The sequence below is a fragment of the Nannospalax galili genome, unplaced genomic scaffold, assembly GCF_000622305.1.
Source record: "Nannospalax galili isolate Female #2095 unplaced genomic scaffold, S.galili_v1.0 scaffold189, whole genome shotgun sequence".
NCBI classification, from domain to species: Eukaryota; Metazoa; Chordata; class Mammalia; order Rodentia; family Spalacidae; genus Nannospalax; species Nannospalax galili.
The window spans coordinates 2,894,512-2,920,625 of record NW_008360331.1 but is presented as its reverse complement, the minus strand read 5'-3'; the positions used below and the strand labels follow the sequence as shown (position 1 = coordinate 2,920,625).

Sequence of the window (26,114 nt, the reverse complement as noted above, 5' to 3'; positions counted from 1 at the left end):
TTGTCTATCCTGGTAATGGAGTATAAGGCACATTAGGGCAAAATCTATGTGTGCCTTGTTTGATACATAGCCCCCAGTGCTACCACGGTGCTTTGCATACAATATGTTTTTGATGAGAGCTTGGTCAGTATTGGTCATTGTAAACAGTTGAAGTCACTTTCACAGGTGGCAAAATATGACAAAAATAAGGCTGTCATTACCGCAGTTTTCTTTTGTTGGGTGTATTTAGGTAAATAGGAAATAACTTTTTTTCTTTCCACAGTCACATAAAAACAATTAAATATGTGCAAAATGCTCTGCAAATCTTTAACACCAATTTGGAAAGAGTATCAGAACCGGTTATAGTAGGAATTCCAAGTGAGCTAATAATCTCTGCTACCATACTGATAGGGTACAATGTCTTACAATCAATCTGTTTGAAGAAAAAGCTTCAGTTAAACCAAGTATTGACTGCTTACTATGTACAAGGTGGTCATAATCTCAACTGTGAGTTTGGTAAGATGTGGAATCAGAGAATGGGACTTTGGCCACACCTGTGGGTGATTATCTTGATCAGGTAAATTGAGATGGAAAAACTTGTCCACTGTGGGTGACACCATTTCCTGGGCTGGGATCCTGGATTGCATAAAAGGGAGACAATAAGCTGATCACAAGCACTCATCACACCCTGCCTCCTGACTGTGGATGCAGGGTTAGTGCCTCCTCAAGCTCTGGCTGCTGTGTCTTCTTTGCCATGTTGCACTATAATGTTGAACTGTGAGCCAAAATAAACCCTTTCTCCTTTAAGGTTCTTGTCATGGTATTTTAACTCTGCACCAGAAAAAGCAACTAAAACAAAGGCATAAAACTTGGATGTAAAATATGTATAACAAATTAGAAAAGATGAGTAAATGCTATCTATAAGAGCATATGACTGGCATTACACACATTCAGCCAAAGAAATCTTCATGGACACAGACTGTGTAACTACAGGCAGAGCTAGTCTGTTTAGATGGACAGTAAGCAAAGTATTTTAGATGGGAGGAGGTATGTTGGCACAGTGCGGAGAGATGTAAAGCTAAAAGCTGTTCAAGGCAGTAAGTAGAAGAAGTTGGCTTCAGTAAAGGGCTACAAGTGAATCAGGGAGATGGGCTGCAATGCTAGGCTAAGGAATAAGATGTGAAATCGTAAAGCGCTAAAGGAAACCACTATTCTCTCATCTTCTGAGAAGCCCTGTGCTAACATGTAGCATGAAAATAACAGAAAAAATGATGATGAATCGTCACATTGCACAGCATGTTATTTCAAAGCATTATTTACAAAAGAATGCCTTTTCTTCATTTGATGGAGACATTATTGTATATCCAATACATTCAGATGAGCTTGTTTAATGGAGGACCTGTGATCTAAACGTACACCGCTTTCCCTGACATCTTGTAAGAGCTGCCAGGTGAGGGAACAACAGAAGCAGGGGGTGGGCAAGAAAATGACTGTCACACTGGACATGAAAAGACGAGAACTGACTGCGTTTATGAAGACTACACCAAGGGACAAGAAGCTCAGCCCAGAAACCTTTCCAAATGTTGCTTACCAACCACAGGCAAGAACAAACGGCTCGTGAGAAATACTGTGACCCAAACTATCACTGGCTTTAAAGTCCCATAATAAACTATTTTCTCCTTTTCCTTGGCCACAGAAGGTTACTCCTGTCTTGATTTGCAGGATTATAAACTACAGTGTGACTCTTGCTCTAACCTGAGAATCGCTATGGTCATCGCTTCTAACAGTTAACTCACAGAATCCTCACTGTTATTTTTCCATTGATGAAGTGGTGAAAAGTCTTGCAACTCAATTTTATTACCCTGCTTTTAAAAATTCTAGTTAACATTGATTTTATTCAAATAGAGCAATCTTCACTTTAACAGTGAATAATTGATTCCCACCCCCATACACTGTACACACTGTTAGCATAATAGCTTTAAAGTGCTTCAGAAATTTTACACAAAAGACTTTTGAAACTATGTTCCAACTGAAGAATGCATCTTTCTTCTTCCTATCTGTCTGTTTTTTTCTCTCGAAAGAATTTCTGCTTTATGAAAAGGTTCCCAAAATGAAAACAGTTCTATCTCCTTCCAGAAGAACTGTGATCTACCCACAGCGAGAGAGCGGAGTTGAAGAACTACAAACCTCAAAGAAGTGAAGCACTGACTTCTGTTTTGAAGACCCTGACTTGTCATGTCAGAACCATAAACAAAGAAGAAAAATACACTGTGTCTAAAAAATTGGCCTCAAGAAATACAGTGTTACCTAGGATTATGAAGACTGTGGAGTGTCTAAGGACATTCTGTGGGATGAAATCCCAACTGCCTTCATTTTTAATGTGTTAGGTTTTAACTGTCTCAAAACTCCTAATAGTCTGTGCTATTCACCAACTTGTGACCAGAAAGCATTTTGGGGAGACATTCCTTTCCTCAGGGCCTTTTGTTTGTTTTGCTGAAACAGGATCCCAAGCAGTTTAGGCTGGCCTAGAACTTATTAGCTGAGGATCACCTTGAACTCCTGGTTCTCCTGCCTCTACTTCTCAAGTGCTTGGATCACATGCAAAATAGAGAAAGGTTTTAACTGCCCTAAAGCAGTAAGAGCCATGTTTATGTTAATACACATATGGTAGATTATAGGATCGTGGTGGGACATGCTGTGGTCAATGTCCACTCCAAAATAAGGTTGAAAACTTTGATCTGGATATAATCAAAAGAATTACTTTGATTAGTTTGAGTAAAAATAGGTTTGCTGCTTAAAAAAAAATCCACTGTCCTTGACTATTTTTAACAAACTTTCCTATCAAACACTAATCACTCTTTAATATTTAGATCCAATTTTTAAACAAGGCCTTCTCTTGATCATTCTGGAAAGTTATTTCTTGTCAAATGCATTTCATATGGATCCATATCACATCATGACTTACACAGTTAGTGAATCCCCCGTATCCTGCTTTATGGACAGCCTCAGAAGCATGTGGCATCAGAGAACAATCCTTACAGTACTTGGCATGCTTCTTGCTTAGGTAAGGGCAGCATACCTTTGCTGGGAACAGGTTGTGCTATGGCTATATTGTGTCTATGGATACCTATACTTTTTAACTTCAGAGGAAGGCCTGTCATAGTCAGTGCAGCCTTAGAAAAGATTATGTGGTAACAGCACACCCCACCTAGCATCCATCACACTCTGGGCTTGGAGGTGCATCTGAGAGTGGAATGCTGGCACTGCAGGTAGAGCAGAATGCACAGGCAGAGGTGAGGTGATAAAGGGGATGCATGTGGCAACAGGGTGATCCACCCAGCTTGTCTTTTGGAGCAGGATCCTCAGTAGTATTAGAAGGAAAGGGGGTAGGTTCTAGCTCTGAGCAACATGACAGAGAAAGAACTACACAGGGAAAGTAGAGCACATGAAGTCAACAAGGGCAGCAAGCTATTAAGTAGCGGAGTAACTCAGGTCAAGGCCATTACCAGGCAGGGGTGTAACTGTCCTGACAGGAACGGAAATATCTCGAAGAGACAGGTCCCTCTCTTTGCCTATGACACTTTTGAAACAATGGACCCCAATAAGAAAATTTCCCCAAGAATCTCAGGCTGGGAAGGAAAAGGCTGAAGCCTGGTACCAGACACAAGAGAATTTGTCTCCTAGAAAGTGTTTTCACACAGTGCTGGCAACTTACCACACAGTATTGCAGAAGAGACAAGTACCAGGCAGCGATGAAGAACCGGACCAACTTTGACCACGACTGCTTAGTTATGCATATTTCTTGCCCTCTTTTTAAACTTAAACCTCATGTCAGGACCGCTAAGATGCACTTGGAGGGGTGGGGTCACCAGATTTCTTGTCCCTGCTCCCAATATGGGCACACTGAATAAACCTCTTTTTTCTGTTTTACACTTTGAGTTATTTAACTGTCTTAAGGACAGGCCTAGTCTGGCTTGTTGGGGGCGGTCAGGGCCCAGCTTGGACTTTATCTGTAACAGACAGTCCTATCTACTCAATCACAGGACCTGCTCTCAATCCACTTCCCAAACTTGCTCAGAACTCAGGCTGCCTTTTCCTGCCTTCCCTGTTTCATCTCATAAATTATTTGATTGATTTCTCCTTTCCTGTCTCCATTTTTCTTAATCTCTGAAATCATACTCAGACATGTTACCTACACAGTATCCAGGCCATTGGCAACTAGACTTTAGCACCTGCTCTGACACACAGAGAACTCTACATCATTTCTAAATCAAGAGACTACTTCATGAAGAAGGTACAGAAGAAGGGGCATACGGACCCCTTAATCTCTCTTTTCCTGTACTCAGCATATAACATCCTTTTGTGTCCTTGTTTGTTTCAGAAATTCAGGTATGAGATTTCAAGAAGCAAGCTAAGGACACTGAATTAGAACTGTGGGTTCCATCCCAATTCATTACTTACTGATTGAGCGGTCTTGTGCAAGGCAATTGACTGCGCATTAAAGAGGAGGAGAAGCAGATAAGACTTCCCTTAAAGCTTAATTATTATTTAAAGAACTGAACACACACTTTCACAGCATGGAAAGTGACTCATGGAAGGTGTTCAATAAATAAAATCTGAATTTCAAGCTGTGACTCCTTTTTTTTTTCTATATGCTTCTTTGTCAGTCATTTACATGCATAACCACATGGTTCACAGGTAAATCTACATCCATTTTCAGGAGCATAATTTTGGATGACCTCCAATTATGATGTTTTTAAATGTCTATATCTGCTAGAGAGCAGCTAGCATCTTTACTATGTATTAGAAATACCTGGAAAATACCTAAAAAGTACCAGTGCATGGACCCACCTCTCACCAACGGAACCTCCTTCTCTAAATACATAAGGGAATAAAAAAAGAGTGCTTTGAAAATGTTAAGACAGTAAAGTCAAAATCAGACAGTTTAAACACAAATGTACACACTACTTAAGACTTCAAGAAGGATTTGCAAACTCTCACCTTTGTTATTGTACACATCTAAGTAATTTGGTGCTGAGAAAATTGTAATTAGAGAGGGGAAGCCTGTTGTTTGGCTTTTCCTGTACATGCGGTACCTAGAAACAACAAATACAAGTTAAAACAAGATGAGCACAGATAAAAAGGTGACATCAAATTATAGATTTGGAAACAGGAAATTAGTCAACTTCTATCTTTCAAAGAGAATCCAATTATACATGCTAAATAAAATTTCTCTCTCAGAGTCTTTTAAACACAGGCATCAATCCATTTGAGGAGTGACAACATGAATCTACAATGACATGTATGCTTTTCAAACAGGTATCTTTTAAACTTAGTAAACCTCAGGGGAAGTAGAATTGTGCTTTTTTTTTTTTCCGTCTTTTTAAGACAGGGTCTCCCTGTAGCCCCAGCTGTCCTGGAACTCACTAAGTGGACCAGGCTGGCCTTGAATTCACAGAGATCCGCCTGCCTCTGCCTCCGGAGTGCTGGGATTAAAGGCGTGCGCCACCACGCCTGGCTGTACTTCATTTTTATGTGCTCTATACAAAGGACTGAAGCATGTGATTCGGAGCAGGTATTCCATGGTACTGCTGCCAATCAAGTTGCCAATCACAGAGACCACTAAAACCAAGTCTAATCATTATATAAATCTGTTTGACAATAAAAGTTACATATGAATGAACCTAAACGATTTTCTAAGACCAAGTTACTTCTTTTTCAAAGACTGTCTCATTAAATCTATGAGTTTAATAATTGAGACTTTCTATTTTAGAATTTTATTTATTAACAAACGCTGCTGGTGTCTGCATGTCAAAGATTACTGTGTCAGCAGGGTAAGATTTAATCAATCACAAATGAACAGAATATCCACAAGAACTTTGGAAAGAAACCAACACTTGTTACTTTTCTTTTATTAAGACAAAAATAATTCATAACATAATTCTCAATCAAAAGTCCTCAATCAAAAGAACAGGTGGCCTGGCTCTTTCCCACCACGATGAGAATGTATCTCATGACTTCTATGACAGAAATTTAGGGATATCAGGTTAGAAGCATGCTTATTCAACAAAAATTGTATCATTTCTTTGATTATTTTTTGTCATTTTTTTCTGATATTTTAATATAGCTGAGTTCTAAAAGTTGCTCAAATAGTACCTTTATGTGGATAGCTACAACATTTTAATACTTTTTTTCAAAGCAACAGAGAAACTTTACTCAAAAGCAAAGTGACAATACAAGTCAACTGTGGTGCAAGCAAACCATGGGCTCCTTGGGTAAAGAATATTCAAGGGCCAAGACAGTAGTAATACTCTTACCTAGCACTTTGACTTTATACAGTGAAGTCGGCTATACCTACTTCACAAAAACCAAAAATGTAATAACAAAACTGGATGATATGCATTCTCAGTTTCCCCAAAGAATCAATCTACTGCTTATATTAGACAAAATATTTGATGTTAATTGATATTGACTGACAAAGTCAACCATTTCCAAGCAGGCAAGCAATCTCAGGTATATAACATCATTAAGAAAAATTCATTTTAAAGGTTTAGACTGCTTGAATAGACACCCAAAATAACACGGGGACACTGCCACCCCCCAAAATGAAAGCCATCACTTGAGGACGTGAGGGTGATGCACATGAACAGCTTACAAAGATCAGGCACCACACAGATACATAAAGCCGGCTCAGTTCATGCCTGCTAACTCATTGAAAAACTTCAGGTTCTGTCATGTTTCAGGGACATGCTAGCTCAGGAATGCAAATATCTATATTCTCTATTTCATCACACAGGTTTTAAAAAGGACTGTTTTTTAGAAAATCCAAAATGTAATGGGGTGAGTTTAGTCCTTCACAGTCAAACAAAGCCTTCCAGAGAGCCTAAAGGGAAAGGGGGTCAAGACCTCAACTCCCAAGATAAATCCTGTTCCCCCCTCTCTCTCTCTCTCTCTCAGGCAGATTCAGTACCATTAAGGTAAATACTTGACATGTTCTTAGTTTTCTAAACTCTTAAAATTGTCTATGTTTTAAAAATTCACTAAATAAAAAATGAATATGGAATTATGAGGTAGCTAGAATGCAAGATTTTTTTTCTTTGTTTAACAAATGTCCTATTTTTTTTTAAAGCCTTTTAAACTCTGCAGGGGCTGGGTGTGGTGGCATTCCTTTAGTCCCAGCACTCAGGAGGCAGAGGCAGGCAGATCTATAAGAGTTTGAGGTCAGCCTGGTCTACAAAGCGAGTTCCAGGCCAGTCAGGGTTAGTTATATAATGAGACCGTCTGAAAAAGCCCCCAGAACAACAAACAACAACAAAACTCCACGGAGATGAGGATTTCTTCAAAACAAGAACACAACTTGAAATGTCTGTGAGACTCTCATTCACAGGGGGAATCAACATGGAAAGGCAGCTGGTGATTTACCTCTGGGCACTACAGTAATTTCAAGAACTGAATGAAATAAGGAGAGTGCTTATAAGAAAAATTCCCAAGAAAGCAAACTAGGGATCTGGAGAGATGACTCAGTGGTTAAGAGCACTGGCTGCTCTGGCAGAGGACCCAGGTTCTACTCCCAGCACCCACATGGCGACTAACAACCATTCGTAACTCCAGTTTCAGGGGATCTACATTTTCTTCTGACCTCCGTGAGCATTGTATGACATGGGGTACACTTAACATACATGCAGGCAAAGCACTCATACATATAAAATAAAAATAATAAAAAATGTTTAAAGAAAGCAAACTAGAAAATTTATACTCCCTCAAGCTAATTATGGAAGAACTTAAGGGAACTTTACCAGACATCCATGGTCACTCACTTCCTGGAACCTGTGTTGTCAGAAGCCCTTTATTAAATCTGTTCAGTGTTTTATTTTGTTTTAAAAATCCTGAACTTTATATAATCTATGATCTGATTCTAAAGGTATTTTGTCTGAGTGAACTTTAATTCCAGAATCTTGAATTGCACTGTGAAATCATTTACATGTACACTTTCTGATTTTTTTAACTTTAAAAAAATTATTGAGAATTTCATATATGCATATAATATATTTTGATCAAATCCATGCCCACTCCCTCCCCTCCAACACGCTTATTTTTATGGGGCTTTTGGCTACTGTAACATTCCCCCCTCTGAAGAGGTGTGATAAGAATAGGAGGTAGGAACTGGCTTGGCAGTTAGGGTAAAAAAGACCCCAAAGAAAAGTAGACAGTTTCTTGGCTTAAAGTCAAAATGTCCTTGGGCCTCTTAGCAACATACTTTGTTCCAAAGGTCAAAAATGTCAAAAGTATTTGGGAGCTTGTATCTAATCGTTAAAAGATTTTAGGGTTACCTCTTCAGAAGCCCATTTTAAGACTAATTCCTTCTGGAAACAAGCCTGGGCAAAAAAGAGTCTGAGACTGTGCAGCCTGGGCCAGTAATGACCTGACAAAGGGAAACCATGGTATCATACACCCTCAACAAGCTTACCCTGCATCTTGGGCTTCATGGGCTCGGAGTATAGATAACAAGTTATTGTGCTGCAAGAATTCACATACAGCCGGGTAACTGCCAGAGACAGAAAGAAAGAAAAGTAGTGGTTAGGAAGTCACCAGGAGTCACCACAAATTACATGGAAGGCCAGATGCTGGTTTGATCCAGCACAATCCTCAGGAAAAAAGTCCCTTGGCTCTGGGGACGGGTTGCGCCCTTAGACATATAAGGCACCTTGTGGTAGAAGGAGAGAACTGACTCCTGAAAGTTGTTGGCTGAACTCTACACATGCTCCATGGTGTACATGTCTACACACACACACACACACACACACACACACACACACAGAGTCTCAAACTCAAAAAACATTAGAATTGAAATTAAAATTGCAAATTAAAACTTGAAAAATATAATTTCCACATCTTTAATAATTTCCTGATATAAGTACAAAATCAATAAATTTAGACAAATGAAATTAAGGGGCAAAAAATTGATACTTTAAAAAAACCCTGCAAATATTCACTAGAACTGAAATTATTCCTCCCCCTTCTCTCTCTTTCACACACACATAATCACACACAATCATACAGTATTGGATATATTCATCAATTAAAAAACCACTTTGGACAAATATTTTAGTATTATAAGGGTCTAAAATAATTTATCATACAAGAGAAGACAAACATGCTACACTACACATCTACATGAATTCTCCCATCAACAGGAAAACATACCTGTAAGACAGTAAATGGGTAAAAACACTGATTATGTGATCATTAGTATGAACTGCCATCCTGACAGGGTCTAGAAATGCCCAGGAGACAAACCTCTAGGCATGTTTGAGAGGGAGTTTGTGGATTAGGTTAATTGAGGTGGGAAGAGCCATCCTAACTGCAGGTAGCATCAATCCCTGGGCTGGGGTCCCGGACTGAATAGAAAGGAGAAAGCTAGCAGACTACATGTATTCATTTCTCTCAGCTTCCTGACTGTAGATGGCATGAGAGCAGCTGCTCTTGCTCCTTCATCACCATGACAGAATGCAGGCTCCTTCCTTAAGTTCTTTCTGTGAGGTATTCTGTCACAACAATAAAGAAAGTAACTAATACAGATTGTAAGATTTGGTTCTTTGGCACAAATGGGATCACAGATTGAAAGAAGCTTCTGTCCTTTTGCACGTACATATGCACACTATATACTATATAAGCAAGAGGAGACATCTCTGATGGCGCCACTGCACTGCTGTTCTGTGTCATGCTGGTCAGTAAGTCACCCAGATGTAACTTGCCCACTGTATGCAGTGGCCTAGAGCCCTTGAAGGGGAGTATGTGCATACTGTACCAAGGGCCAGTTCAATTGTATCTTCAAAAGTCTGTGCTCTGTGGATCAGCATTAGAAAAAGCTCTGTTTCAGAGAAGTTGGTCTTTGGGTGGCACTGAGTAGGCTCCCAAGAAATGTTCCTCTCTGTCTTTGTAGCACTTCATTTATGTTTCTTGTCCCTTCACCTCTTTAAAAAAAACAACTTAATGTCTTGCTAATAGATTCAGAGGTTGGCTTGTCTGTATCTGACATTTTTTGTCCTCTGGTAAATGGCTGCGTTTTGCTGTTTATTTCACCAACCTCATTTTGGAACAACTCACACCACTCTTACGAAAATATAATTTAAAAATATTTTATTCATGCTCAGTTTGATACCATTATGAATGCAGGCTAAGTTTTCCCCCACAGAACTATGCATCTGATTTCTGATGGAAATCTGAAAACGAAGTGAAACAAAATCAGCCAAACAGCAATTTGCTAGGTTATAGCATTACATGAAGAAAAATCTATTATTTACACGGAGAAAAGCCCATTTTTGAAGAAAAAAACCGGCAATCTTCAAACATATAGGTTAGATCTCCTAGCTTTTAAAGAATTAGAAATATTTTCTTAAACAAATTTGGAAAATACTATCACCTTGATTTAGTCGTTATTGGTGAACTAACTACCTAGATTACTTAAAGTTTTAAATAACATTGGGTAAGAGTAAAACATTCTCCAACCTTTTGGTTTCTTTGGGGGGGGGCGCACATGCATGTGTGGTGTATGTGTAGGTGCATGCAGCAGCCAGAAGACGTCAAGTGCTCCTGCCCTATCACTCTCTGCTTTATTCTCTTGAGATTGCATCTCTCGTGAAAACCGGAGCTTGCCACTTTGATCAGACTGGAGGCCAGAAAGTCCTAGCTATCCTTTTGTCTGTTCCCATAGTGCTGGGGTTAAAGGTGCACCTGTCCACTTCCAGATTTTCTCGTAAGTGTTGGAGATCTGAACTCAGATCCTCATTCTTGAGAAGTACACCCTCTTACTCAATGAGCCACATTCTCCCCCCCCACCCTCTCTCTCTCTCTCTCTCTCTCTCTCTCTCTCTCTCTCTCTCTCTCTCTGTGTATGTTTAATGGAAATGATCACAAAGCAGAAAATGTTCAAACTGAAAAACATTCTAGATACACATCGTAGAAGGGAAAACAGGACTTGTGACTGCATGAACTCCACAAGAGAGCGAGAAAAGCAGGAATTCATCAGAGATCAGCCAACTGTTGTTGCATTTGCTAAAAGGCAGTGCAGGCTGAGTGAGGGTGGGATGATAAAGGCAATACATTTCCTTTGTTCTGATGCATTTATAATCTAGGTAGGAACATTGAACAGGACAAAAATGTTTTAAAAATCTACGGAGAATAAAATATAATAAAGATTTGGGGCTGGAGAGATGGCTCAGCAGTTAAGAACACTGTTCTTGCAGAAGACCCGGGTTTGAATCCCAGCACCCACATGGCAGCTAATAACTGTCCGAACTCCAGTCCCAGGGGATCCGACAGCCTCTTCTGTCCTCTGTGGGCACTGCACAACACGGTTGCACTTACATACACACAGGCAATACATGCATACACATAAAATAAAAATAATAAATAAAATTTAAAAAATATGTATATAATAAAGATTTATTCCAAGTTTTATATAGACATTATAAAGTAAGGAAGCAAGAAGACCTCCTAGGTCTGTGCGTCATTAATTATACCTTGTACAAGATCTTCAAGATAGCGATGGACTTGGATCAGCAGACAGGAGAGGGTTAGAAGTCCATGCAGAGTAAGGGGAGGGGCTGCAGACTGTGACAAAGGCAAAGAAGGTAGAAAAGACAAAAACACAAGAAATGGCAGAAAAGCTAGGTTGCCATCTGCTTGTTCATGGGTGTTTATGTAGCATATCAAACTCAATTTTAGACTTGGAATTAAATGATTTTATCCCCAGGCATCACTAAAATGTTTTTGTATGCATAAAGCCCTTGCAAATATCTTCCCTGCATTTTTTTTCTTTTCTAAAACCTTCCTGTCAAGTTCCTCTCATCCCACATTTGTGTATGAATTGTGTTCAGAATTGCTGCATTCACATACTATACCTTTCTGGTATCTCACTTATCATATTGTGATGTAAAGGATGCTTACAGATCTGTCCTTCAGCAATAGTGAATTTCATAAGAAGGAATGTTGTTTTCTCTTCTCACTCTCCTGAGCGCTTAGCAACAAGCTGTCACCTTCCTGGAGCTCAAGCACAGTCACTGCAGGAGCCTCAAAAAGGGGCAGTCAAGTGTGGGGGAGGTATAGAAGGCTCCTGTCCTCCTGGCTGGTTTACCCAGTGAGAACAGGTGCGCCCAGCCAAGGTGTGGACAGGAAGCCTCATGCACCAGGTGTCCTTACCTTTGTCCAGCCCTGGTAGCAGAGTGAACCCTGCCCACATCCTCGACTCTCCTTTGCTTTTTGGGCCTGATAATGGGTACCAGTCCTGGGGTGTCCCAAGGCTTCCTTTCAGGCCTACCTTTTCCTAGGACTTGCTGCGTTTCCTTGCCCCAGGGTTCTAAGGAATTTGATTTTAGCCTCTAAGACTTCCACTCTTCCTGCCAGACCTTCCTCAGAGCTGCAGTCCACACCTGCACTCGGCTCCTGGCTGTGTCACTAGTGGCCAGTGGTGACTACTGAACAAACTTTATTTTATATTGTAGTGCTATATTGTAGAGCTGGGTCTTTGCATATGCTAGGTCCTATATTTATATTGTAGTGCTATATTGTAGAGTGGCATATGCTCTGCCACTGAGCTATATTCCTAACCCTAATGCAAACATTTTATTGAAGTTAAACATTCATACAAAAAGGACACAAATCAGAAGATGATACATGACAACCTTTCACACGGAGAACAGCCATGTAACTAGTGTTTAGAGAACAAAATATTAGCTGATGCCCAGAAACGCCACACAGCATCTCCACTGTCAAGCTCTTACCTACCTTTTTTGGCTTTTGATGTTATAGACTAGCTTTCTCATAAGCTGAGCTCATTTCATACTATACAACTGTTGACTACCTGGCTTCTTTTGCTCATCACCAGACTTGTGTCATTCATCCATGTTTATGCATGCAGTTTTGGTTAGCTCATTCTCATTTACTATAGTAGTGCTGTGTATGTGTTGTGTATGTGTGTGTGTGACTTCAAGTTCTATGTAACTTATATGTTTGTGTATATATATATGCATTATATATCGTATACACATAGACATATACACACATATAGATACAGATATAATCAGTATATTATATACATCTATATATTGTGACTTCAAGTTATATGTTACTGATATACATATATATATACATACATATAGATACAGATATAATCAGTATATCACAAACACAAACACACACATATATATAGAGAGAGAGAGAAAGAGAGAGAAAGAGAGAGAGAATATGACAGAGAGAGAATATGACAGAGAGAGAGTCTATATCTAGATATAGTTGAGTCTATTATTCATTCTGCCAAGTATCTATTTGGGTGTCTCTATTTCTTGACTATCATGATACTGCTCGTGTAAACAGCCTTATGTATGTCTTTTGCTATTTGAAGGCACACATTTCTCCTGGATATAAATGTTCAGCTTAGCAGACAATGAAACACCTAGATTTGATTTGTGAGTAGAGGTGAGGACATTCAGGAAAAAGAAAGAATCAGCAGCCCGCTTGCTCACTGAGGAAACCATGTGTGGTACTATAAATATAGGCAGGTATACACAGATAGAGAGGTCATAGACCCTAAAGAATAACCTACTTCTGTCACTTCCTTAGAACAACATAACTTCACACTTTTTTCTAAATACATTTCCTTATATTTACAGACAAGTGTACCTCTCACCACTCATCAAAGCAGTTTCTTTTCCCAACAGATAGAGACTACTACAAAATGCAACAACTGGCCAAATACACAGAGTGACTGGGAGGTGTCCGGCCCTAAGCAGCACATCTATCTAAGGCTCAGGAAACATCATGGAAGAAGAGGTGGAAAGAATGTAAAAGCCAGAGGGACAAGACACCTGCTGCTAGTTAATGCATTGCAGACAGGACAGAGAAGCTGCACCAGTGCAATCTCTAGAGCCTGCCTGCCCAGCAAGATCTGCATAATGACAAAGCCAGTTGACATGCCAAAGAAGATGGGGGAAATTTCACAGGGTGCCAGCTCAAGATGAGGAGCTACAGGCAATCAGTGGGTGCTGATGGATGCCGAGGGAGGGAGAAACAGGTTTCTCTAGGTACTAGCTCCCGGAGAGGGTATCTAATCCCAAATGGGCAGCCTTAAACATAGGTACACAGGAGCAATACTAGATGGTCTCTCTCTCTGTAACATATATATATATATATATATATGCATGTATAGATATGTAATAATAATAAGACGGTAAGAAATTGAGAGGGAGTGGAGAGGCATGGGAGGAGTTGGTGTGGGACTGGAAGGGATGGAAATAATTCAAAGAAAGACAATATTCACATATGATATTCTCAAAAAAGGAGAAAGCATCAGCAGAAGGGGCCCCTGTCTGGATGTCAGAGGCGAGTAAGAGAGGGGAAAGGAGAAAGCGGCTTTCAGAACTGGAGAAGGGCTAGAGGCTGAGCCACTGTTGAGGCTGGAGAGGGGTGAGGGGCTGGAAGCGGCTGTCATGTGACTCAAGTGAGCTGTAGCTTGCACCACAGGCAGGCTTGCTCACCACTGCCAGTGCTCCCTGGCCTGGTGCTCTGACTGATGTTAGAATGCTGTAGCTTACCCTGCAAAGCTGGAAAACCCAGAATACAATGCGTCCTCAATTCATTGGAGGCAGAGATACAAAGTGATAGTTCCAAATCCTGCCAACAGTTTTCTTTGTTTAACATGAAAAAGATTTTACCTCCTATAAGTCATGATCCTCACTAATCTCCAGTCTTCTGCTGGCCCACATCCAGTATCTCTATTACCTGTCTGAATGGTGCAGGCATTTCAGTGTGCAAACTCTGGTCTGAGATTATGAAGTGGTAGTGTTAGGGCAAAAACAGCTTTATTTTTTTTTTTTTTTTTTTTTTTTGCTTTCAGCACATTGATTATCTAATATACCTCATGAATTGCATTAACATTTTCCTTCTGTCCCAAACCAGGGGTCACAGAGATCACCCTGATTAAATTAAATGGGTCACACAACAAAAGCTAAAGTAATATACCTGAGAAAGGGTCAAGGGAGGAAGGGAGGGCTTGATAAGGGCAGGGGGGAAGCAAGAGAGGGTAGTGAGAAAAAGAAACCAGAATATTCTATGTTCATGTCTGAAACTGTCAAAGAACTAACACAATTCAAACAATACAAAATAAATAAAAGTTATGATGCATTAAAATTTTTTTGGATTTTATTTTATTTTTAATCATGTATATGTGCATGTGGGCACCCAAAGAGGTCAGAGGCATTGGATCCCTCTGGAGCCGGAGTTACAGGTGGTAGCGAGCCACGACTTTGGGTGACAGGAATCAAACTAGGGCCCTCTGCAAGAGCGGTACATGCTCTTAACTGCTGAGTGATCTTTTCAGCCCCATTCAGATGCATTTTTCTGTATGCCTTTGGGTTCTAAAATCATAGCTCAGGTAGTATAAGACTGCATATCGCAGTAAATATGCAAACTACACAGAGACAGAGAAAATAAAACTAGATGAAAACAATGACCAACAACTCCAACTGGAAATGAGCAGTAAATTTCATTACCAATTTCATGCTCACTCGTGCCCATCTAGATCAGCTTTAAAACATGACCTCCAGAGAACGTCTCAAACCTTTTCAAGATGGTTCTAAAGACAAAAGGCTCAAAAAGCTCTGAAAGAGCAGGACGTTCTGCGCTCCCTTTGACAAATCATAATCCAGAATTTTCCACCCCCAGCCAGTCTTATGAGCTGTGGATTCAGACACTGAGCTACACACTACCTTGTACTTGTCAAGACTGAAGAACAACATGTATGAGGAACCTCCTGCTGGATGAATTCATTTTCTTGAGAATAAAAGTGTGAAAATATGATGAATTATTTAGGTGATATTATTTCTGACAAATTTGTTTGTGTATATTTCACATGACAAAAGTATTACAAATTATGTAAATTTACTATGGGATTCTGTTCAGAATAGGATTTACTTCAACAACTGACTTTAAACTGATAGAATGCCGTACTGTGAAAGAACACAATGTGACTCAACACTAAAATGAAGCGTTTGGAGTTTGTTTGGTCTTACTTTGATAAGGCACAAAAGGTAGTATAAACACAAGTATATTTGGGGATTTAACACTAGATTTGAAGAAATTAAAACTTAATTTATGTCAAACATATTTCACTATAAGGATGAACATCTTCATAAGATATTACTCCTAGTTGATTAACTAAAAAGAAACATTTGGCTTTTCAGAATTATAGAAGAATGATTCTTTATTTTACCAAAAACATACTTAGTGGACTTTGTGCTCTGGCTCCCAAAACCTAAGATATCTTGCGATCTTTCTGATACATAAGCTCACAATAAGTTTCACTACTGATATGTGAAACAAAAGCCATTCTTGGAAGATGGGTTTACAGTACGAATGATTTTATATCCAAAAATTAATTCTGCATTCCATAAGAAAATTTAATGAATAAAACAAATGTTCCACCATTGAATAGACAAAGTTATACAAAGGATGCTATTAGCTTACTCTACACATAGGAGACGTGTGAGTGGATGTTTTACAGAGCTTCTGGGGCTATACCATTACCTAGAATTGTGTATTATCTTCAGGAAACATCATCTTTACTTTTTAAGTATAAAAATAGACTCTGAAAACATTGAGACTTTCCAATTCTAAAACATGATATTTTTTTCTATTTCCTTCTAGAAACATTTATACTGCTACTCAACTGTACTCACCAAGTAACCCAGTGAGTACAAATGCAGTAGCTAAAGCTGAAGTGGTGTGACAGGAAAGCAGACCTGTGGCACCCAGCTGTAATGAGGATTCCTTTCCACAGGCAGGCTTCAAAAGTTTGGAAATGCAAAAGTTTGGAAATGCAAATGCATTTGCAAATATAAAACTTACTATCAAAATATTTTCAACGTGGTCAAGATGCTAAAAGTAAATTTGGTAGGTTACCTTAGTACTGTATAGCTGCTGATTTTCATCTACCTAGGAAGTCTGACAAATTTAAAAACATGGAAAAATGACTTGACTGTAATTTAAGTAACCAAAGTAAAGTTGGTTTATGGTTTAACTTATGAAAACTGGTAAAACATGAGTGCATGAACGAATGAGAAGCAGCAAGGTCAGTAGTGGACTTCCCCACAGTTAATGAAGTAGAGCCTTTTCTTTTTCTGTTTTCTCCACTTGTCCCTCAAAGAAGTTGGAGAGCCACTTCTGAGTACATTTACCATCTTCTTCAGCAGCTAGCCCCTCTCCCAGCACCTGCTCTCTTATCCTTTTCTATTCTTCACAGACATTATATGTATATGTGTATACATGCATGTATACATAATTCACATCATTTTATTCATATATTCATTTCTAAATTCCAGCACTGTGAGGCAGACATGATCCAGCTGAGCAGTGTGAGGTCCTTACCTGTAGAAGTAGGAACACCCCCTGACTGTGTTGTGAGTGAAATGCTCCTGAGTCTTCTCATTTCCAAAGTCCTCCAGGGGGTCTGACCACAGGATGTCACACATGGGTCCATAAGCAGGTGGTTCTTTGAATCGGTCTAACTAAGAAAAATAGAAGACAGAGAGCAAAATACTAATCTTTGGAAACCTGCAATTCAGAAAACAGAGGAACCAGAGCTATATGGTGGCCATCCTCCCTCCCCAGCCTCAGTGGGAGAAATGTCATCCACCTCCCTCTGTCTATATTTGCCTTCCTCTCTTGCTCACTCCGTCCAGTTTTCCCTTCTCTATCAAGATGAACCCTCTCAGCACATGTCTGTAGTCTGTCTCTCTTTACCTCCTCCTTGCTTCTTTAATCCCGACTCTGACTCTTTCCTCTTGTTTTCCTTTAATCCCCTCTTATTTTTTCCATCCAAATGACTTAGTCAATACCCTTGATTTGAATCTACTGTCTCATTTGTGCAGGAGGAGCTCTGTCATGGGGGGGATTTCGTATATGCCTGCATAGCACTGTGATTATAAGTCTGGATGGGAATATTTTATGATTATTTTATATCTGATAAAATGACTTTGAGAACAGGCTGCTTTCACTTTAAGAAGAGCCACCTGTTTTGTGACATTTTTTTTGATATTCATTCATTAAAGGCCACCACGGTTCTAGCTGAAGTATATGCCGTTTTGTAGTTGACTTGGGCACAAATAAAAGTGTGATAATTACTAAAATGGCTTCAAACTCACTGGCCATGTGCAAACTCACATTTCTATGCTTTATAGTTTCCCTTGAAGATTTCACATCAAATTTGTTTTCTAAACAAATGTTTAGCAAAGTCATCTTTCAATTTAGAAAGGTGCATTTTACATGGTATCAGCAATATGGTACTGGACTAACATTAACCAACAATCTTGCAGCACTGGCATTGTATCCTGATTTAATTGCAATTAAGGAATCTTTGGAGAAATCATAGATATTATGATGCTTCCTGAAAGAACAGCGTACATGAGCTACAAAATACTGTTAAGATTTTATATTTTTCAGATTCAATTTAATATCTTGAAATATCCAACAGAAGTAGGTGAAACCTTTGGGTAAGAATCAATCAAATTCTCTCTTCAGCTTGGGGCAGAAAGGTAAGGATTGATTTTTGTTCCACACTGTATTTTACTAATATCTAAGGAGAATGAGAGAAATATTTCATATTTTCAAGATCCAATAAGAACCTCTACATTTCAACCATAATGTCAGCCACAAAATATTTATTCACTGCAAATTTAGATTTGAAAAATTTGAACTGTTTATGATTTTGAAATAGTTCATCCAAGAAAAATAGTATTTATTTATAAATATGTAGCATTTCTTTAGAGAACTAAGAATTTATTATTAGCATTAGAGCAACAAAGGAGGGAAGATTTTTCTGAGTAAAACAATTGATTTAAATAAAAAAAAAGCGCATTCTAAAAGCTCATGCCATCTACAGTAAAAATATAAACAACTCTAAAATTAAATAATGTAAATGTGAGGGAAACTTCTTTTTTTTGAGGGAAACTTCAGTTGACATATGGCAAAAAAAAAAATAAAGCTAAAATTGATTTTTGGCATGTGCAAAACTGAACACAATATCTGAAACATGCTAGGCAATAAATCCTGTGGACATCAGATATTTAAAAACTCTACCCAATTTATCATGAGGTGTTTAGTTATGACTTCAAAAGAGCCCATGAGGTTGTAGAGGAATGAACTGAGATTCCTACCGAAAGGAACTCAACACCTGACCTCCAGCACTCTGACTGTTTCAGCATTATCCGTCTGTTGTATGTTAAACACCGAGCAAACACCATTGTTCTCCATGTTAAGCAACATCAGAAGAAAACAGCTACGGTGTCTCACAGAAAAGGACAAACACAATGAGGAAATTAAAGTTTACTAATTGTACATTTGTTTGATTTTTGAATATTTATTTTAAAAGTTTAATTGTGTATATGTGTGTGTCTGTGTTTGAGTATGTGCATGTGAGTACAGGTAGCCATGGAGGTCAGAAAAGGGTGCCAGGTCACTGGGTGTTCATGGGTGCCCTGGAGCTGGAGTTATGGGTGTTTGTGGGCGCCCCGACATGGGTGCTGAAACTCCGGCTCTCTGTAGAGCACCAAGCACTCTTAACCACTGACCTTGTTAACCAGTGCCTTGTTTGAATTTTCACTAAAACCAGGCAATTGTTTTCCAATAGGAAAGCGAATATTATTTTTACATCTGGTCAATTAAATTTTAAGGGCAGAGATCTTAAAGAAGAGCTTGAATATTTGGCTTTCTGAGATATAGTTTTTCTCTAAATGCCAATAAACTTAAAATTAAATTCATGGCAATAGAAACATGATGCATAAATATATTCATGATTTAATGCTACTTCCTGAATGTTGTGAGTTCATGAAGAAAACTAGTAAAGAAACAATAAATAAGTCATCAATATTATTACTCATTTGAAGTCAGGTGTATTGATTTTTCTGCTAATGATTGCAACTTCAACAAAATAACCAACAGCCATACCCCTTCTGATCCCTGTTCTTCTCCAGGAAATTTTACGTTTCTGAACAACAACAAAAGAGACGATCTTGAATGAATTTTCATCAGTTCCCCTGTTAGGCAGATGCTTGACACACTTTATATCTTCCATCTAAGCCCATGAAACTTGATCAATGTAAGCAACTAAAACATATATTTGTGGTACCCAGCGTTTGCTAACAGAGCAACTATTGTTTGTACTGCGACCTATTCTATTTTCCATCACTATTGGTGGGATTAGCTTTCAGGTTACTAGGATGTGACAAGGATGCATGATTATTTGATTTCCTTCACTAAACAGACTAGAAAATATTACTTACTAATTTAATATTAATTAAAGACAAGAGATACAATAAATTTGTAAATGCTCTTCAAAATACAGATTTCTGACATTTAGCACTGGAAAATTTTCAAGCTCAAAGCAAAAGGGGAAAAAAGCAATCACCAAGCAAGTGATATCATGGGGTTTCTTATATGAATGCCCCTAAGAAGAATTTGAGTTATGTCCTTGCAGAATCTTAAGTAAGTTAATGCTTGAGCCAAATATTCTGCACTTACTGAAGTTCTTTTCTCATTGAGATCACTGTAGGGTCTGCAGCTAGAGTTTGTAATACTTCAGGCTTAAACAAATAGTAGAAGCATGTATCTTTCCAGCAAAACTCACCCAAATCTCAACTTTAATAGTTCAAACATAGCAATTTAGAATAATTTTTTAAATATTATTTTATTTTTATTTTATGTGTATGAGTGTATTGCTTGCATGTAGAATTTAATCAACTTACTCTTTCTAAAATTATTGGCAAGAATTGTAAAAAGGAATTAGAATTATTAGAATTATTCCATACTTCTTTCCTTTGAGTAAGTACAACGTATTTTCTTATGTCTCTAAAAGTAAAGAGGTACCTACAATTGTTTTTAAATATTTAGTTAATTTCTTCTATATACCACTGCCACATTCCATCTAAGTTATGTTTTGGCTGGTTAAAACAACACAACAGCCAACACCAACTAAAAAAATGCTTCTTAAAAAGGTTCATTGTTTTTAATCTAGGTATTCATCAATACAATCAACAGTACTATCTTTGCCTCTGCTAGACTGTTAATTAAACATTCACGTAAACATTTAAAGTTGTAACAAATTTTTAAAAAGCATAATATGGACACATTTTGGAGGTCAAGTTGTGGTATTTTCCCCAAGGGCCCAGGAACATATTTCTAGCATAGTTTGTCATGAATATAGGATAAACTATTTGAAAGAAGAAAAAGGAAAACAAGCCAATGTGTTTTAGCAATCGAACATTTCATATTTTTAATGATACAAGCCATATGCTCAGACAGATCCCAAGGCATAGAGATGTATCTTCCTTTCTGTGATAAAAATCTAATACAAAATGGCATCTGCATGAGTATGCTAAATGATTTTAATTTAAAAGGATGCAATTAGTGATAAAAGCAGGGAAATTAGTGTCTTCTAGTTATTGCTGAGGGACAAAGAATGCGCAGACTTGGACAATAACAGAACTTACTTTTCTGATGTCATCTAGAGTGTTAATCTCTGGAGACAAACCACCATGTACACACAGGAACTGTTGGTTCATCAGCGCCGCCAGGGGAAGGCAGTCGAAGGCGTCCATACAGGCGTCATATACACGTTCTGAATACTTTATTTTACCTTTCAAATGTGATGAGAAGCAAATATTTAATATCATCAATTCCTAACTAGGGTTATTTCACTAAAACCATTTTCTTTACCTTTTTAATGTTTTCTTACCAGGATATTGTGAGCATAAACGTGCAAAGGGTTAATCTCCAAAACAAAAGGACTCTGTATATATACTGTTTTCTATTTCTTTCACGCACCCATATTCTATAATTCTTGTAATTTCTGTCTAGTAAATAAGAATCTTTTCATATTATCTTGCATGTGTGTATGTATGTTTTTATCTATCTATCTATCTATCTATCTATCATCTATATCTAAATCTCCACATGAGTAATTGGAAGATGACAGAAAGATGGCCACAATGCTGCTTTTCAGTCCTGAGTCTGTAGAAAGGCAGCTGGCAAGAAGCATTCTGAAGCCATTTTTGTCTAACTGAGCAGTGCTGCTTGCCCTCCACTTACATGTAACACTTTGAGAGAAGTCTTCATGCTAAACGGAATGTAAGACCAAATGACAGAGGGGCAGAGCTAAGTTTCAGCGGATAATGGGACCACTGTGAGGAGGAAAATAAAATTGATATGAAGTATTCCCCAATCCAAGTACCTATGTTGAAAAGAAGACCTCAACTTCCATTTTGGTAGAATGTACTAGAAGGTGGTAGCTATGAGGCTCCCAAACAGATATTCAATTTTTTGTTTTCTTGAGCAGAGAAGATTTAAGGGGTAGAATTGCTGTACCAGAAAGCAGATTTGTCCTCTGACCTAAATAAAATATTAGCTCAGATTGGCTACTTTATAGAAAACTTGTGATTTAAAAATAAATTCTGTATTCTTAAAACTGCCCATACTTAAAAAGAAATGAATAATGATATGAAACAATATCACTTTAAGCTTCTGACTTCTAGGCAATGGATCATAATGCAATATGCTCTTATTTATCAATTTAAATGATGATTTAGTATATATGGCATTAAAGAAAAAAAGTTCTAAGAATACTTACATTCTTGTTTAAATGTGAAATACTCTGTTAGATGTCTACATTCATGATTTCCACGAAGTAAAAACAGTGTTTTGGGGTAAAGAATTTTCAAGGCCCACAAATACAGCACACACTGAGAAAAATAAAAAGATAACATAAAATAAGCATCTTCCATTGTACTTCTGCATTCCACTGCTTCACACGAATTGAATGTATTGTCATGATCCAAATCTCCAATCCAGGCCTTTCTGGAGAGCATACCAACAAGCAAACAGGTATAAAGCCAAGGTTCATTTACATCTAAAGTCTACCTGGGGGTCACACAGACTGCCTTGCATACAGTGAAGAGCAGACACTTAAATGGCCTAAGGAAGGTGGGAGAGGCAGGTTCAGAAACACATAGAAGGAGAGGCTGAAATGAAAACATTTTGACACAACAGAGCCGTAAGTTTTTCTATTACATAGACACATAATTAAATTGAATGGCAAGGAGTCTCACCACATGTACCACTAATAGGAAATATACTTCTTGACTTAAAAGTTCTAAAAACAGTTCCTTGGAAACAGCAAGTGACTGTGATGGCCAGCTAGGCAGGGACCAGGTTTGGAATAAACCTTCACTGACACAGTCTTCTTAGAAGATGAGATATGGTAAGTTGAGGACTCAAATGTTAATATCAATATTACCCTCAAGTGGCATTCATTAAGAATCTACACAAAGCAGAAAAACATTCTTTGAAAAAAAAAAGTTTGTAGTCTCTTTCTAAAGCTTATGTTCTCAAAGTGAAGCCACGAAGTCAGAGATAGCACAGAAACTTGGACACATATGAGATACTGGTTACTAAATCACACCTGTTATTTACACTTCCATCAGCAGTCTTCAAGTACAGTGGGTACACTGCGTAACATCTAAAGGGGAAACCTAGAGGAAACCTTTGTTGTGCTACCTGTGAAGAATAGTGACCTGTAGGCTTCTGTGATAACCATGAAAGTGTGGACACAATTACCCCTGAATATACAGGATAAGATATGAAAAAATACTAATTAGGGAAACAAATGTGGATCATTGTAATGTTCAAGCAGTATGTTATCTCCAATTATGAAATGATTGAAGTAAACAAAAATAACAGTTTGGCATTAATGTGTATGTGTGTGTGTGTGTGTGTGTGTGTGTACATGTTACTTTGGTTAATTTTCAATTACCATTTTCTAATTTAGTCATTACATTAATTTCACAAGACTGAGATATAAGCATATCTGAAGAACTGGTCAACTCTCTCAGACAAATGTTTCATGAACAATATGATCTCCCATGTGTGCAAAGCATCCTGGCATCTCAGTGGAGCCACGCAGTCCAATGAGTTCTTTCCGTGAATCCTGTTTTAGAACTGTATCCACATATTTAAATAAAAGGTGTCTGGATTATTCAAATTTGTCTTACATTTCCGAGAAGATGTTTATAAACTGCCATAAATGTCCATGAAAGGATTGTTTGCAACTTGAAATATATAGGGTTATACCTTAATCAGAAACACATATGTGCACATGATATGCATGCGCACACATATGTACTTCCCAGTTGGTGGTTGACTTACTTTGAATACATATGGTTATAGAATGAACTTTTAAGTATTATGTGTAACAGGTACTTAAAAACTGCTTTGACTAAAAAGCACTGACATCTCACTTTTACTCACAGGTTAACTCCAAGCAGGATGGAAGCCTGACATGGGTCTTCATTTTGCATTATCCTCTTTGTCTCTTGCTTCACTCTGCATGTATGCATTTTAATCACTCATGTCTGTCAAAAGTCATGCTACTTAAGCTATCTCAACCTCCCTTAAGGATGATGACACAAAGGTAACAGGAATTGAGGTTTCTTACTGTCAGGTTTTACAAAGCCCTGTTCCAGGCATTAGCTTAAACCTGCAGTCACCTTGGCTTCCTGGAACAGCAGAGCTTTGTGTCTACAAACTAAGAGCTCCTGAGAACTTGGCTTTACATTCACAGCTACAATGGTTGGTGAGAAACATGGATTTCTTTAATTTGCTTTTCTATTTGGGTCACATACACATATATCTCTGAGGGTACGTTCTTCTTTAACATCAAGCCTAATCTACTGGTACCAGGGGTGCCTAGGAGTCTCTTACAGTTTATTTTTGTTTTCGTTTCTTGATGATGTCATACAATAAACAATGCACTTCTAGTTCAAAAAAAGGTAATAATGCCAAATCTACACAATGGGAGTTTAAATTTTAACATCATTTAGGGCCTGTTTCTAAAGGGGATTACTTTGAGTATTAACTTCTTCTAAGGTATATTTACTGTTTTTTTAAAGATGATTGTTTTAAGTTTTTACATTGTTTAGAATAATTATGGATATTTTAAAAGAAATTAATTTTAGGTTTTGACATGGTTTGAATGACATCTTTATCTGGTAATTTTAAAGGAATTATTTGGATTTTAACATCCTTTATATGGTATTTGCTAATTTCTAAAAATGACTATTTTAAATTCCTCCTGTTTTACAAAGTATATTTGCTAGTTTCTAAAGGGAACTTAAAGTTTTTCTAGCCATTTGCCTTCAAGGTGCAAAGGGAGCTGACACTTTTTGATGACAACACCTGTGAAGCAGATGAAAATTTGCTATACTCCAGGGCCAAAATCTTACAAGAGACAAGCTACTACCAACACATAGTTACAAGAATGAGAGGTCTAAAGTAATAGTTTAGTCAAATGAGAGGCTTGAGATGCCATCTCTACTGGTCTTAACTCCTCCCCTTTCTACATTGTGATTTTAAGCCTATTTTTCTCTGAAATAGAGTTATTTCCCTCTCTGATACTCAGATGCTCTATGTTTGCTTATGTTCCTGCCCCATCATTCCCTGTGTGCTTTCTAGTTAAAATGTCAGGGTAATAATTATATTGGTAAATTGTCTTGTGCTGTTTGAGCTCACTGAGACGCTGACTCTGAAGATGGGATTGGCCTTCCCACTTCAGACTCAAGCCTATTATCTCAAAATGTGTTCTCTAAGACTTTTCCAGGTTCAAGCTGGCCCCCTGACCCTGTGACAAGGAGGAGAACAACAAAACAGCCAAAGAGTAAAGGCACTATGCAGTTGAGAACCACTAAGGTGTAAATTCAATTAATTTCAACAGAGGGTATTACTAACTATAATAAAACCAGCTAATGGAATTATTTTCAGTACTATTTAGATTTTATTTATTCTTAACCTAATCTGTTAATGTTTCCTTTTGTCTTTCCTGTCTCCTACAAAGTTTTATTAACTTCCTTCAGTTATGATCTGTTTTATTAACTTCCTTCAGTTATTTAGCTCTTAAAAAGGAAAAAGATGCTACTTCAAATCTATATGGAAACTTAACTCTTTCTTTAGGCCACTAATTACCTATACAAAATGACATCTAAACTGGTTGGGTAAAATCCTTTGTTAAATGCCATTTTTGTTTTTAGTTTACTTTT

The 26,114-nt window shown here is 38.0% G+C and overlaps 1 protein-coding gene across 3 annotated transcripts in view; it reads right to left on the bottom strand.

The window, feature by feature from the left end:
- Positions 1-26,114, bottom strand: part of Ppp3ca (protein phosphatase 3 catalytic subunit alpha) — a 305,434-nt gene that overhangs the window by 46,644 nt on the left and 232,676 nt on the right. For all 3 annotated transcript variants that reach the window (XM_017796387.2, XM_017796386.2, XM_029560252.1), the window contains exons 4-8: positions 22,655-22,766; positions 21,519-21,664; positions 17,401-17,540; positions 8,447-8,524; positions 4,981-5,075 (exon numbers count right to left, since the gene is read on the bottom strand). In XM_017796387.2, coding sequence (XP_017651876.1) covers positions 4,981-5,075; positions 8,447-8,524; positions 17,401-17,540; positions 21,519-21,664; positions 22,655-22,766 — 571 coding nt within the window. The remainder of the gene's footprint in view (positions 1-4,980; positions 5,076-8,446; positions 8,525-17,400; positions 17,541-21,518; positions 21,665-22,654; positions 22,767-26,114) is intronic.